General features: G+C 19.2%; 4 protein-coding genes across 5 annotated transcripts; 3 read left to right on the top strand and 1 right to left on the bottom strand.

The window, feature by feature from the left end:
• Nucleotides 1-74: 74 nt before the first annotated feature.
• LOC107999629 (uncharacterized) lies at nt 75-2,667 on the top strand. Its single transcript, XM_028667599.2, has 10 exons — nt 75-563; nt 625-777; nt 885-1,161; nt 1,250-1,302; nt 1,378-1,458; nt 1,536-1,808; nt 1,884-1,988; nt 2,079-2,147; nt 2,227-2,376; nt 2,446-2,667. Exons 1-10 carry the CDS (start codon nt 354-356, stop codon nt 2,665-2,667), a joined length of 1,593 nt encoding a protein of 530 aa, XP_028523400.2. The 5' UTR covers nt 75-353.
• LOC133666338 (spindle assembly abnormal protein 7-like) lies at nt 2,502-7,302 on the top strand. Of its 2 annotated transcripts, XM_062076750.1 has the most exons (12): nt 2,502-2,640; nt 2,731-3,380; nt 3,441-3,660; nt 3,743-4,009; nt 4,232-4,703; nt 4,817-5,477; nt 5,545-5,901; nt 6,050-6,217; nt 6,273-6,459; nt 6,596-6,746; nt 6,807-6,885; nt 6,958-7,302. In XM_062076750.1, the coding sequence occupies exons 3-12, from the start codon at nt 3,456-3,458 to the stop codon at nt 7,045-7,047; spliced, it is 2,637 nt and encodes an 878-aa protein (XP_061932734.1). In that variant the 5' UTR covers nt 2,502-2,640; nt 2,731-3,380; nt 3,441-3,455; the 3' UTR covers nt 7,048-7,302. The 2 variants fall into 2 exon arrangements, with proteins under 2 accessions (XP_061932734.1, XP_061932735.1); XM_062076751.1 differs by lacking the exon at nt 6,807-6,885.
• Nucleotides 7,303-7,666: 364 nt separating this feature from the next.
• On the bottom strand, nt 7,667-12,855 carry LOC107999672 (protein PFF0380w). The gene is made up of 10 exons (XM_017059650.2): nt 12,313-12,855; nt 12,010-12,244; nt 10,110-11,886; nt 9,381-9,644; nt 9,166-9,316; nt 8,847-9,020; nt 8,504-8,771; nt 8,237-8,389; nt 8,015-8,157; nt 7,667-7,947 (listed from the first exon to the last, which is right to left on the bottom strand). The coding sequence occupies exons 1-10, from the start codon at nt 12,519-12,521 to the stop codon at nt 7,713-7,715; spliced, it is 3,609 nt and encodes a 1,202-aa protein (XP_016915139.1). The 5' UTR covers nt 12,522-12,855; the 3' UTR covers nt 7,667-7,712.
• Nucleotides 12,856-12,891: 36 nt separating this feature from the next.
• LOC107999675 (dephospho-CoA kinase) lies at nt 12,892-14,658 on the top strand. Its single transcript, XM_017059653.3, has 4 exons — nt 12,892-13,030; nt 13,497-13,595; nt 13,740-14,031; nt 14,123-14,658. The coding sequence occupies exons 1-4, from the start codon at nt 13,015-13,017 to the stop codon at nt 14,424-14,426; spliced, it is 711 nt and encodes a 236-aa protein (XP_016915142.1). The 5' UTR covers nt 12,892-13,014; the 3' UTR covers nt 14,427-14,658.
• The last annotated feature ends 2,173 nt before the right edge of the window (nt 14,659-16,831 follow it).

Raw genomic sequence — 16,831 nt, 5'->3', positions numbered from 1 at the left:
AAATTCATATCACATTCATATTATATTACTTATATTATATATTATAGATTTTATAGATTATATTATTTTAGTAGAAGCAAAAAATTATGATAAATGTAATACAATTCTTTCTAATGATTATTTATAAAATAAAAAATTTATTATGAATTTTATGTTGATCACCATTTATATTATTTTAGGTTTTGTTTCTTAGTAGTTACTATAGTATGTAAATAAAAACAATCAAATAAATAATGCAATTTATTTTATAAATTGTATTTTTAAAAGAAGAATTTTATATAGATTTCATCAATTATGTTAATAGTAGTAATTAATATATAAACTGATACTGAATAAAGAAAAAGAAAGTAAATATGTCTTATGTAGAACATGGACCCCGAATTTTTTTAACTAGTAAACATAACTCTGGAACACCTTTGATATACGGTGATTATGTTTTACCGAAGAAACGTTTAGAAGGTCGATTAAAATTACATGATTCTTGTTCGGATATTAGAGCTTGGAGTCCGAATTCTTTAGAAAATTCACGTTATTTTCGTGAACTCAATGAACATGATTCATCAGTATGTACTTAAGTAAATAATAACATTTAAAATGAAAATTTCTAACTATTTTTTTTTGTAGATAGGAAAAATAATACCATTTAATGTAGTCATTGATAATATTATTCAACTCAATTCAGAAACTCAAAATAAACTTCAAGCAGTTAAAAGAGAACTTAAAAAATATAAGAGTCTTAGACTTACTCCTGAACAAGAAGAAGAATTAAGAAATTTAGTAAATATATTTTATATTATACTATTATATAATACAAATATATTATATATAATACAAAACTATGCAATAATACAAAATTATGCAATCTCTTATTACTTATTTTTTAGAATTATATTTCAAAAGTAAAATCACAGAAAAACAATTATACAACAGGATTGTTAAAAGATGCATTTTTTAATATGAGTAAATCAGGTCCTGTGATTCATTCAAATTCATATTTATCAATTCATATACCTTGTGAGAGAAATTTACAGAATAAACAAAATGCATCAACTATAACAAACCATAATCAATTATATTCTTTAACAGCATTTGATTCATCTTTGAAAAATTATAATTTAATATCATCATGTAGATCTATTTTGAAATCATTTCCTATTTCAGGTAAAACAATATAAATAAAAGTATTTATAAAATTTTTAATTTTCTTCATTTTAATTTAATCTTAATTTAATTTCATCTTAATTTGCAGAATACAGTGAAAAGACATCATCCTGGATAGAATATGTTGATGTAGCTTTACAAGTAATTAGATTATATCAATCAAATTTTTCATATTATTATTAATATCATTTTAATAAATTTAATATCTATTTATAGGTAGAAAAAGAAACACGTGATGTAGAAGTACAAATCAATGATCAAGTTGATAAATATTTAAATAAAACTATAACAGTATCTGTATGGATCTAATTCCCAATCTAATTGTACTCTTTATTATTTTAATAATATATTTATATAAATATTATATTATTTAGACAATGTCACAAACGTCATTCACATCCAAATCTAGTGATGAGGATAACAGTGTAGTAGATCTAGACAAAAGTAGTACGCAAACAAATAATCATGAGGAACAAAGTTTTGAATGTGATGCATCCTGTAGTGATAGCTCACAAGATATTGAAAGTCCAACAGAATCTGATACTGAAATAGGGACAGAATCTGATTTTGATCGACATAATAGTATTCACAAAGGAATTATCATTCAAAAAGATTCTGAAATCATTGTCTTGAAAAATGAACTTTGTGTATGATATATAAGTTTATAAGTATAATGTACAAGTCTATAATTATATAACAATTTATATTTTTATTTTTTTCAGGTAAGAGATGCTGAATTAGAAGAATTACGTGATATGAATAAACATTTGGAGATTTTATTAAAAGAAAAGGAAAGTTTTATACACACTCAACAAGAGAACCTTAAAGCAAGTATATAATATAATCGTACAGATTAATTTTAAAATATGTTGCATAAAAATATTTAAGCCAATTAATATTTAATAATTATTATACAGATATTACATGAAAAATTGTTCAAATTAGATCATGAGCGTAATTATGAAATAGAAGATTTGAAGCAAAAAGTAATATAATTTTTATTAATATAATATATATAATTATATAATAAAAAAAAGATAATAAATATTATCTTTTTTTTTCTAGCTCCATGGTTATAAATGCTTAATGGAACAACTCAAACAAGATTTAAATGAGAAATGTGAAAGTTGTTATTTATATTCTCAAGAAATTGAAAAGCTTCAATTATGTATTAAAGAAACGATAACATTACGATTAGAAAAAGAGTCACTTTTAGTTAGTTATTATTTATATTTAAAATTAAAATTTTCAAAAAAAATATTATTTATTTTTTCTATATCATAGAAAAAAGTACAAGACATGGAAGAATTAGCAAAAAATTATAATGAATCTTTAGAACAATTAAAAAATGTATTAAAAGAAAGAGATGAACTTAAAAAACAAAATTATGAGCAGCATTGTTTATTAACAGATCAAGAAGAAAAATTAAATCAATTATTAAAAGTGATTAAAGAATTATCTATTAAATATAATGAACAAGTATATTATTTTTATTATGTGTATTAAATGTTTTATTAATTTATAATTATAATATTTCATATTTTTATGTTTTTTAATTCTAATTATTAGATGGAGACAAATGATACAATGGAGATTTTAAAAACTGAAATTCAAAATAAAGATATTAAAATTTCTCAATATCAAGAGCAATTAGTTTCTATGAAACAAGATATTAGTGATTTTTTCAATAATATAAAATACATTTTAAACAATTTAGAAGAGCTTAATGATGTTTGTGAAGAAGTTTGTAGTTGTACAAAATGTAACTTGGACATCGGTGAAGAAGCAAATAATATATTATACAATATAAACATTATTATGACAAGATTTCAAAGTTACAAAATAGAAAGACAGAATTATTTACAACAAATAGGAGATTTAGAACATTATATAAAAAATAATAAACAACAAAATTATTCCAATCAAAATTTAAAAAATATAATTTGTGAAGAATTTTTTGATGATTCTAAAGAGGATTCAAAAAATATAAGTAATATTCTTTAAAATTTATATATATATATTATATATTATGTTGAAAATCAGTATTATCAAACTCATATATTTTAGTTAAGGACAACATAGTTTTATTTGATGTAAGACAAAATGAAAATAATTCAAGTGAATTAGAATTAGACACTAGTTCACCTAATAATTCATTTAATAATACAAATTTATTAAATGAAACAATAAATAATTTCGATTCTCATGAATTCCAAAAGGTAATATTTTTCATTCGTTTAAAATATTTTTCTTAAAATAAATAATATATCTTTTAATAGGAATATGATAATTATATGATTAAATTGAGCAGAAATGATAATATAGATAAGATAGAAAAAGAGATCATTAAATATTTTACGCATTTTATTATAAAATTACGTTCTCTTACACAAAAATTACAAATATATGTAGAAATTGAACGTCCTGTAATGATTAAACAAACTTATTATTTTTACGAAATACTTAAAGATACACAATCAGCTATTAATATGTCTCAAGGTAATTTAAGTTGTTGGTTTGTATTTTTACAAAATTATTATTAATATACATTAATATATCAATTTTTTTTTTTTTTTTTTAGATATAATCTCGAAGAAGCAAGTAATTTCTGATTTATATAATCAACATAAAGAAGAACAAATAAAATATAATTCTTATATTAAAGAACTTCCTAGTGATTTATTACAGATACAAAATAAGATAAATGAATTTATTGAAGAAATTTTATATCAGTTATTAAATGAAATTTTATATACGGAAAAAAAACATTTATGTGATGAAAAAATTAATCGAGCAATTGAAACATATTTGAAATCGTGTATTAATAAAATAAGTACAATTCTTCAAGGTAATTATATTAAATAATTATATTGCATTATTTAGTTATTTAAATGTAAATAAATAAAATATATAAATATATAATATAAATAAATAAAATATATGTATTAAATATATATACCTATAATATATTTTATTTATTTACTTAGAAATATTTAAAAATGATAAATTTAATTATAAATAAATATCAAATATATTTATAATAATTAATGTCAAAAAATAATTTATTAAGGTGCTGGAGATCGACATATACAAATAATTGAAAGAATAGGAGAACAACAAAAAGAATTAAGAAGGAAAGATGTAGAAATAGCTCAATTAAAGAAGGAAATGGCTCAACAACAAAGAGGAGAAGGTGATTGCTTAAAAGAAGAAAAATTTGAAAATAATATTAAAGAACAGTTATCAAAAATGATTATAGATCTTAATAAAAAAGATGATCTTATATTGAAATTAGAAGGACAAGTTGAAATATTTAAAAATGAGTTGTCCATATATAATAAAGATTGTAATACATTAAAAAAAGAGAATAAAAATCTAGAAAATATAAAAAATAGATTATCAAAAGAATGTCAACAAAGCAAGAAACAATTAATAATGAAAAACAAACAAATTAAAAATTTATCCCAGAAAGTTCATGAATTTCTTGAAACTAAAAATTTAAATACAGTTTTGGAAAATAAAATTAAAGAAATAGAAAAAAGGTATTATTTATTTTGTTTTATAAAAGTATTTAATTATAAACAATATTTTTTTCATTAGTTAAATTTTTATTTAATTTTATTTAATTATATTTTAATTCTTGACATATTTGTAGATTAATTGATTTACAACTTGAAAATAATGAATTAAAAAAAAATAATATTCAAGCTAATATGATTATATCTACAAAGGATAAAACTATAATTAGTTTGAAAAGTAATATTGATAAAACTGATAATATTTTATCACAAAAAGTTGCTGAATATGAAAATACAATGGAAGGGAAGCACTGTGAAATTTTGAAGTTGGAAAATGAAAATAAGTTATTAAATGAAAAAGTAAAAGATATGGAACATAAACTTATGGAAATGAATCTAACAATTATATCCTTAACTGAACAAAATGATAAAATTAATATTATATATACAATGCAAGAGAATCTAACGAAATTGGATAAAAATGAAAAGAAATTAAAAATTGAACTCAATAACTTAAGAAGTCAACTTATAAGTGATCAAAATAATAATAAAAAACTTGACATTAGCTTAGATGCATTTCTACGTGAAAATGAAATCTTGAAAAAAGATGTGGAATATTGGAAAAATGAAATCTCTGAATTATCGACTAGATTACGCAACGAAATGATAGAAGGAAATTTAAAAAACAAATTATATGCTCTTTCTAATAAAATATATGAAAGATTATTAAATCTTAAAAAGCTACCTAACTTAGAAGAATCATCAAATATTAAAAATTTGCAAGATAAATATATCATAGTTAGTAAAATATATTCTTATATCTTTTATTTATTATTAATTAATTATATACTTGTTTTATTTTTAGATTCATCAAGATCGAGAAATAGAACTAACTATAGATAATATAAATGAAGATTTCAAACAAAAATATAATGATCAAAAGCGAGAAATAAAAGAAAATGAAATAGAAGAAATTGATATACAATTATTGAATAATGTAAATATAAAAGACGAATTGCTTAAAAATAATTATATAACGTTTGAACGATTCGATTCTTTGCAAGATAATAATGTAAATACAAAATATAAGGAAAAAAATATTACAAATGAACATAATGTAAATCAAAATAAAATGGAGAATAAAGATTTTGAAATAAAACATCCTAAAGAAGTCATAAAACATTTAGTGCAAGAAAACGATGATCTTCGTACTATTCTTAAAGTAATTTTTATTTAATATAACAATAAGATATACTATTTTAATTACTAAATTATATTTAACTATATATTTATCTATATATTTTATATATATTATATATATTCTTTATTTATAATACTTTCATTTTAATATTTATATAATTTTTGCATAGTCTCAAATGGAAGAATATCAAGATAAATTAATATTAATGAAGAAAAATTATGATAGTAGTTTAAATGCACTTTGTGAGAGACATAAAGCAAATATTGAAATTTTACAAAAACAATTTGAAGATGATATAAAAAATGAAAAAGTGTTTGACTCAGAAAATTGGTTATTAGTATGTAATTACATTTTTATATAATAACATTTAATTAATAATTAAATATTTTTAGTCATTGAATATGAAAGAATTAATGGAATTGCATGAACGAATAAATATAATTATTAACAACAGCACTAATATAATACACATGGAAAATGTAAATCAATGTTTGTCTGATAATGGTGTTCAAGAACAATTTTATACAAAATTAAATGAACCAGAAAAGAAATTTCAAATTTTATCAATGAATGAAGAAGGTAATAAAATATTAATTAATAATTAATATTTAAAATTATATATTAATTATATTATATTATTAATTAATATTTAAAAAATAATATAATTCTATCTTAAATTTATATAAGATACTAACATAATTATTTCATTTTGAAGAATCAATGTATAATAAAATGATGTCATCAATTGTAAAGGAGAAAACTTCACATTTACAAAATCAATGGCAATTTAAATCTTTCAATGATACTCAAAAGTATCCAATTTTACAAACACAAGATTATAAATTCAATTTAGAACACAATTTTGGGTAACTTATTAAAAAAAATATTAAATTTGCATAAAATATTATTAAATTATATTATTACAGATACTTTAATGGTGAAGAAAAATCTCTAGAATTAGAAAATAAATATGAGAAAGAAAAACAAATGGAAAAAGATAGCACTGTATATTTAATTTTGTAAATTTTTATTTTAATTATATTTATTTTATTCTAATATATATTTTTATTTTTATAGTTTGATAAACAAAGATGGAGTTTTATTAATCAATGTAGTGCTTACCATAAATTGAGCAATATACATGAATATATTAAAACAACAGATTAATATCATTAAAGTTTTCAAGATAAATTTTGTTAATATATTTTAAAAAAATTTGTTCTTTTGACAATAAAATTTTTTGAAATAAAATTTGTCAAAAATACAATATATTTTTATAAGATATTTATTCTGAATCTTAATGTTATAACAATTTTGATACTGTAATTTTGTTCTCATATAAATTATATTATTATAGTTTTAAAAGATTTAATATCAAATGAGAATGCTTGTAATAAATTTTAATAAAAAATACAAAATTAATTATGACGTATTTGTCACTTATAGTAAGACTGAATTTATTTACAAAATGATTTTAAAAACATAGAATCTTTTGTAACATGTATTTTTTAAATTAAATTAAATTATATCTAAAGAAGATTTTAAAACTTGTTAAAAATTTGAAAAAAATTTAACAAACCTGTAAAAATAAAAAAAAATTAATATATATATATATATATATATATATATTAAATTATATATATATATATATATAAATTTACATATTTCTTTTTAATTTTTGTAATTTTTTTCATTTTAATACTATGAAATATTTATTTTAGTTTTATATTTAATATAACAAGCTATTTTGAATCTATAGCATAAATATTAAAAAATTGTATTGTTATTTACTGTTTATATACAACTGTGTATTTTTCTTTTTTATACATATGTTACCCAGATTTTGGATTAATGCGTAATAAATTAACAATTTTATCACAGTTTGTTACAAACTCAAAGGCACTATTATATGTCAAAATTTCATTTTTCAATTCTTTCAACTTTGTTATGCCATTTTTATGAGTTTTTAAATTTCTTTTTCTATACCTAACTGCTGTAATCATTTTATCTAAAGTATAATGCAACCATAAAATATTTGTATAAGGTTCAAATGTTTGCCAATTGTTTCTGAAATAATTTTTAAACAATTATATAATAATTATATTATTCCAATACGTTACATTTAAATACTTACTTAACTTTATCTCTCATCAATCGATATATTTCAAATTGATATTCACCCTGAGCTGAAAAAAGTGTAGGATCTGATGCAAGATCATTAAATACACTACATCCTTGATATTTTATTCTTGATAAAGTGAAATCTATAATAGACACCTAAACACAGAAATTTAATATTTTTATTTATATAATTAGAAAAAGAATGGAATAATTAAAAAAAAATATTTTTGTTTACCTTTACACCTTTACTAATCAATTCGATGTTTTTTTGTCCAATTTTAAAATGTATATAAGTTTCATTTGTCGGAGATATTAATATATTTCCCCAATGCAAGTCTCTATGTTCAAATTCAACAGCTTTTTCTGCAACAGCTAATGCTAATGCAGCCTATTAAAAATTGTTATTTATTAAAACGAAAATAATTATATTTTAAAAAATATTAATATAAATATATTATAGATTAATATTAATATAAAACTTTTATAATAATTAAGAAATAACCTGTAGAAATAAAATATGAGCTTCCTCTGCAGTATTAAATACAAATGCTTCTAGATCTTGACCACCATGTCCAAGTTCAAGAACAATGTATAACTGATCATCATTAAACATTGATGGACAATCATTATCCGAATGTTTTTCTTCGTCATAGATATTCCACAATTCTATAAGTCTTTCTGGATATTTCCCTTTTATACATTTAATATTTTTTACTTCTACAAATCCATCAGTATTGTATCTTGCATTGAATCTCAAATTATGTAATTCCCTAAAATTTATCAATATATTAATGTTATAATTAATATTTATTAACATTTATCATAAATAACAAAGTTATAATTACATTGCAATTACAATTTCTGATAATATTTCATGAAATTTTTTTTGTGGTTCTCCATTAACATAATCATTACCTTCTATAGGAATAATTTTTATAACAGATTTTTTATTTTCTTGTTCATAAAGAAAAACTTCTCCATATACACCTTCTCCAATTTTTCGACAGTAATCTAAGTATCTAAATATATAAATAAATTATTATATGATTATATATGTATATTATATATATGTATTAATTTAATAATTTCATTTGCGCATGCACATACACAAACGCACACACGCAAGAATGCACATAAAATATATATATATATATACATACTTACAAATCTGAAAAATATGTTGAAAATGATATATAATCCTTTTGTGAACATCTTTGTAAAATAACTTCTCTAGCTGTTAAAACTACATGTTCTTTAATAATTTGACTATCAATATCATCATGTTGAAAATTGCATGTAGAAGATTTTCGAGGATCTATAGATAAATATATATAAATAATACATAATATAAAATAAAATTATTATTTGATATTACTTACTATTATTTAATAATGTAAATCTCTGACTTTTAACAGGAACAATGCCATAAACTTCAAGAAATGATGCATCTTCAATAGATTTTACTGTTTTATGAATTGGAATAACACGAACTGATATCCTTCTTGAAACACGTCCAAAATTGGTAGAATCACAGGTCCTACTCTTTTTATTAACCAATTCATGTTCAGATTTATTAATTACTTCATTAGTTACTTGTAATTCTTTATCACTATCATTTTTTTTTATACAACTTTGTATAATTCCTATGTGTAAAAAATCCAATTAATTACAATATTATAATGTAAATAAATATTTGTTATGTTTCTTCACTTTAAAGACCTACCCATTTACAACATATTTACAAAGTAATATATATTTTATTTTTTTTTAATAAAAATGCATATTTGGAATAAAAATTTATTTTAAAATAACATTCTTAAAAAATAAAATACATATGTAAGAAGTAGAATATGAAATAAACCATGTATATTATATCATAAAAAAGCATAAAATATTAATGTTTCAGGTTAATAAAATATTTTGTTTTGTGAAATATAAAAACAACATTCAAATGTTTATACATATATATACATTAATTATACATATGATTATACATATATACATTATATATTAATCTTTATATATGAAAATAAATTTAATATAAAGTATAATTTTTAATTAAATAAAATAAATTGAGCATTTTTAATCATATTAAAATTTATAATTACCTTGTGTTTGCATATTCAAAATATCCTGAACACTATCTCTCCATCTTTTACCTTTTCCAACAGATAATTTTTCCAAATTAAATTCAGTTTGTATATTATTTAAAATTGATAAAGATCTTGCCCAAGATTTGCCTGGTTTTAAATATATAGGTTTCTTTATTTCTATACATTTATTATTATTAGATTCCTCTATTATATTTTCTAAAGTTGATGATTTTTTTTGTGATATTTGTCTATTCTTAATTTCTTTTCTTGAATTCATAGATTTTTCTTTCACTTTAATACTATTATTACAATCTTTTGCTATAGCAATTAATTCAAGATCCCATTTAGAATATTTTTTTCTTCTTGTAATTCTAAAGGGATCTTGCAATTGTTTCAAAACTACATGACATGATGATGTATTATTTCCATCTATAGAAGAATATTTTTTATTTGATATATTGTTTTCATTTGATAAAGTTTGTTCAATTAGTATACTATTATTTTTATCTTCAATTTCCTTAGTTTTTAATTTAAATTCTACATCATCAGATGATGAATCTAAAGTTACTGGGATTAAAGTTGTAGGTAACTCTTCCCATATTTTATCATTAAAAATTATTTCTTTATCAATATTTAAAACTGATTTTTCATTTAATTTTACAAAATTAGAATGTATTTTATTATTTAATTTTATATTTTTTTCATTTATTTCATTATCATTATCATATAGTAAATTACTAGATGTTTTTATTACATTATTTTCTTCAGGAAAATTATGTAATATATTCTGAATACTTTCATTATTATCAAATAAAGAACATGAGTTATTTTCATCAATAGAAAATTTTAAATAATATTCATCCATTTTTATATTTGAAATTTTATATTCTTGTGTTATTAATTTAGTTAACTCATCTTGTTTACTTTGATTTTTTGAAATATTTTGTTCTGAATCTATTTTTATTAAGGATTCTTTTTTTTGCTTATAATGTTCATTAGTAGTATAGTTAAATAATAAATTAATTTTTTTTTTGTCTACATTTTCTGATTGATTTAAATTGCACTCACTGAAATTAGATGATAATTTAGATTTATCTTCAAATACACATTTTTCTTCTATACTTTTGTATATATCATTAGTTATTAATTTGGACTCTAATGAAACTTCATTATTTTCATTAATTAAAGTATTATTTGGAAGCATTATAGAATCTTTATTTTTTTTTAAATGTTCAATAGAAATTGGTGATAAAGGAATCAAATGAACAAATGGCCTAATAGGTTTACCATTTGGTGTACTACTGAATATACCTTTATATTTTTTCTCAATATTGAATGACTTTGTATATGAATCTACTCTTAATTGTTCTTTTTTAATAGAACAACATGTCATATTTTCACTATTAGATTTAAAATTATCAATATTGGTATTAATAATCGAATATTGATCTAATTTATCATTTTTCTTCACTAAATTATTCTCTATTACATTTAACTTATTATTCCATTGTGTTACAATAGATCTATCCAAATTAACAAAACATGGTTTTATTTCTATATTATTAAAAGATTTTATTCTTGACATATTACTATCATTCTTTCTTTTTTTTTTTACAAAATATTTTTTATTAGAAGTTTTTCTTTTATCTTGATTGCTTTTTTTACTTTCAGGAATTTTACTTTCATTAAGATTAAAACTTAAACAATCAACATTTAAATGTTTAAATAATATTTTTTTATTATTTCTTGTTTTACGCAATTCATATTTTTTTTGAGATTCATCTTTACATACCTATTAAATTATTTCAATATTTTTAGTTTATATAATGATATATATGATAATAAACAATAATAAATTAATAATAAAATAATAAAATAATAAATATTATTTTATAAGTAGTAAGTAAATACTTACTTTAAATTTTCCACTATTTTGTAATATAGATGTTTTTTTTTTTATTATTGTTTTCTTTACAATTCGCATTTTTGGCTTTCTATGCATTACCTTCTGATTAGAAATTAATTTTGTATCAAAATTGCACATCTCAAGTAATGAAGACTTATGATTACTTATTTCAGATTTATCATTATCTGTGCTAGTTACTAGTATCGTATCATTATATGTTTTAGGTGCTGGTGGTGGAAGTTTTCTATATAAAGATATTTTATTAATATATTCTATTAAGTATTTTAATAAAATAATTACAAAATTTTTTACCTCGTATTTTTAAGAAGTCTATCAAATGTAGTTTCAAAAGGATCATCATACATAGAATCACTACTTTCTTCATTTGAATTTTTATTCAGCAAAGCATTATTTTTATTATTAACATCATTTGAATTATTTATTTTTGGTGTTAAAATTACTACTTCTCTGAATTTTTTTCTTTCATAAGTACGAATAGGTTTATTAAACCGACGATTCATTTTAATCTTTTCTTTATAATCTTATAACTTCTCAATATAAATCCTTCTTCTTTAATTCGTTAAATGAAAATAAAAATTTTATATGTCAATAACATAAAAATTATAAAAATATATTATTTATAATGTAATATTAAGTATTTTTAAAATTTAATTTTTTAAAGTTAAACTAAATAAAACAATACAATGAAATCCAATCATCTAATTCAGATTTTTTTATTATAATACAAAATATCCTTTCAAAATTAAAAATGGCGCAGTAATGTTATAGCATGATTATAGCTTCTTATATTGTTCGACAAATCGATGTAAATGAAACTATAATTAAAATCTAAAGAAATTAGGGACAATTGACAAATCTAGAGTCGAAATATTGACATATTTTACACAATAACACACTATTTTACTAATAAAATACTATAAAAAAATATAATGAAAATAAATCCGGCAACAATGTTTGGATTTTGGACTTTCACTTCAGTATTCTGTTTGGACAATGTTACTAGTTTCAGGTTCCTATGAATTACGAATTTTTATATAGACTTAAAATTTTCAATAATTTATTTAAAAAAAAAAGTTATTTAAAAGTATAATTATTTATACAATTTATACAAATGATCAAATTAATAATTTTAAAAAATTATTTTTAAAATTAATTGTTTCAATTTAAATTGAAACAATATATTCTAATTAAACATATAATCAATTATATATATCTTTATGTTCTATTCGTTTTATGCATCTTTAATTGGTTCATATCCCTTTCAATAAAATATATAGATATATATTTTATATATATATTATACTAAAATTATACAAAAAAAAAAACTTTCAATTTTAGTGAAAACTGTTATAATATAATTTATATTAAATAAGATCAAATTTTGCAATGCAATGTTAATAACGATGTTTATTTAACTATTAAAAAATAAATATTAAAGTATAAAAATAAATATCAAGGAAAAATGTTTTTAGTAGGTTTGACAGGTGGAATAGCTACTGGAAAAAGTAGTGTTGCTGCTGTTTTTCAAGAATTCGGCATACCTGTCATTGATGCTGATCAAATTGCAAGAAAAGGTTAGAAGAAAACAAAACTTTTATTATTTAAAAATATTTATAATATATTTTATTATAAGATTATTTTAATATATTTATAATATTTTATTATAAAATTATTTTAATACATTTATTTGTTTAAAAATTTATATATTTTATATTTAGTTGTAGAACCTGGAAAACCAGCTTGGCATAAAATACGTAAAGAATTTGGTTTAGAAATATTTTTAGATACAGATGAACTTGATAGAGCAAAACTTGGAGATTTAATATTTAACGATATAGAAAAAAGAAAAAAATTAAATGCTATAACACATCCATATATATATAAGAAAATATATTGGCAAGCATTTAAATATTTTTTACAAGGTCATCAATTTATACTCATGGAGTTGCCATTACTTTTTGAAACAGGACATATGTTAAATTACTTACATAAAATAATTGTTGTAACTTGGTAAAGAAAATGACATTCATTTATATAAAGATATAAATAACTAATAAATAAAAGTTGTTAATATAAAGAAATTATATATGTTTAATTTTAGTGAAGAAGATTTACAATTACAACGACTTATGGAAAGAACAGGATTTACAGAAGCTAAAGCAAAATTAAGAATTGCTGCACAAATGTCATTAGAAAAGAAAGCAGAAATGGCAAATTTTGTTATTGAAAATTCTGGTAGTGAATATGATACTAGGCAGCAATCTATTAGAATCATTAATGTTTTAAAAGCTTCCAAATATCATTGGAAATTACGATTCTTAGTTGGATTTTGTTGTACCATTTTATTAGCAGGTGTATATTGGTTAAAAAATAGAACTTTACGATCTTTGCTAACAATAGCATAAAAAATATTATTTATAAATATTTATAAATATTTGTGAATACAAATATCAAATTACAATTGAATATTACATTTATCAAATTTAAAAATTAAAAAATTAATCTTCTTGTAAATATTGATAAAATAGTTAATTAAAGTATGTAATCATTACACATTCTAAACATTTTTAAAAAATAAAATGTAATAATTATTATTGTTATGTATATTATATATATTATAAACAAATTCTGAATCAATTGATTTGCATTTTGTATAGTTAAAATCCAAATATCTCAATTTTAAATGATTTTTAAATTATGTTAATATTTATCACATTTCGAGTTTTGCTTAAACGAAACGGTTGATAAAGATAATAAATATATTTTATCTTGATTTATTTTTTCCCATATAAATTCGAAATTTCTAACAATACAAATTTTTGTTTGAATTTACAATTTAAAATCGGAAGAATATAATTAAAAAAAACTGAACGCGAAATTTTCTACTTTTTGAAATAATTTAAATCTCATTGTTATGGTTTATTTTGCAAGATTTATTGTTTTAAAGATATTTTGTAAAATCAAAAATATAATACCTATATTTATTATATATTTTATATATTAAAAATTAAAACATTATATTTTGAAAGAAAAATGATGAAAGTGTATTCAATTATATATATAATAATCCCATATCTTATCTATTATGAGTATAAAGAAAAATAAATAATAAAAATAAAACAAAATAAATAAAAAAAAATAACTATAAAAATTAGAGAATCAATTAGAGTGAAATATTTCTAAGATATCGCAATTGAAACAGATAAATAAGATCTATGAAATAGAATAAGAATTTACCATCAGCACCATCTCTTGAATATTTTAAAATACTTAAAAAAAGTTTTTGACATTCAAAATGCCGATAATAAATTTTTATCCTATATTTATCTATTTGATCTCTTTATCTATATTTGTTCTACATAAATTATTTTATTTTTCTGCTCAAGAGATTCGTATATATATTTGTTTACTATTAATAACAATTAAAAGATTTATTATATTATAATTATATATATATATATATATATTTATGAAATATTAAAGAAATTATTTTTAAAATCTGTTAATTGTATAAATTTTTATGATTGAATTAAATATAATTTCAATTCTCATCACCACAAATGAGGTAATTTTTTTATTTTTTTATGGCGAAATTACAGACTAGATATTTAGATAAAAATGTTTTTATTTATAATAAAATATTTTTATGATACTTTAGAGATAACGTTGATTTCTTAATTTTTAACTTATTTCTATTTTTCTTTCATTTTTTATATTTATATACTTACTGTGTAAAATTCATGTACTCAAATAGTGATTTTTGATTATTTTATTGTCTCTCTTAAAATAAAAATACAAATATATATATTGAAAAACGAATTTCAGTTTATTTATTATATTAAGTATTTTTAATATATATATTTATATACATCAATATGAGATGTAATTTAATAAATCTATTCGTATAAATATGATAAATTTTATTTTTTAATGATTTTTATAAACAAAAAATAAGATTTAGAAGAAGTCTTTTGCTATTTATCTTTAAATCGTATATGAGATCGAATAAAAGAGATGTAAAAAAGATGATAAAGGATGCAGCATTTAATATTAAATATCTATTACACAATGTTGTTGTGTATAATGCAAATTTTTCTATGGCAAAAAAAAAAAATACAAAAACAATAGAATAATTCTGAAAAAAGATATTTACGAAATTGTTATATTAGTACGAATTGTTATAATAGTATTTTTAAAACATTTTTCATTACATATTTATTTTCTATCCTTCTATAGAATAGAAAATAGAATCTTTACATTCATTATTAATTTTATATTTTATTATAAGATTAATCATTGAAAACTAATGGATAGTCAATCATATTTCACTTAGTCTTGAGAAAAAATTCTACAAATATGAATTAATAAAATTTTCTTATTTTCATTGGAAAAATTTAAATGATCTTATCATATTATATTAGTTTTGCAAATTATAAAATACATATTTAGATATAATTTTAATAAATTATAAATGTTTTTGTATATAAATAATAATTTAACTTATAACAAGATATATTTATTCTGAGATTTTATAATTATTTATGTACAAAAAATGTAAAATATTAATATAAAAAATGTTATAATGATAATTATAAAATTCAATATAAATAATTTGTAGATATATTTAAGAATTCAATTTTAAATTTATATTAAATAAATCAAACAAAATTTATCAATGTATTAACAAAATAAATTACATTGAAATATTTTAAATGTTAAAACAATGTAATTAAAAATTATTTAAATGAAACTCTTGTATTTCACAATTTCAAAAATTAAAAATTATTTTTATAAGAGTAAAAATAACATT

Source organism: Apis cerana, linkage group LG6 (assembly GCF_029169275.1).
Source record: "Apis cerana isolate GH-2021 linkage group LG6, AcerK_1.0, whole genome shotgun sequence".
NCBI lineage: Eukaryota > Metazoa > Arthropoda > Insecta > Hymenoptera > Apidae > Apis > Apis cerana.
Note: the sequence above shows the minus strand (reverse complement) of the source record. Positions and strands in the feature narration are given on the sequence as shown.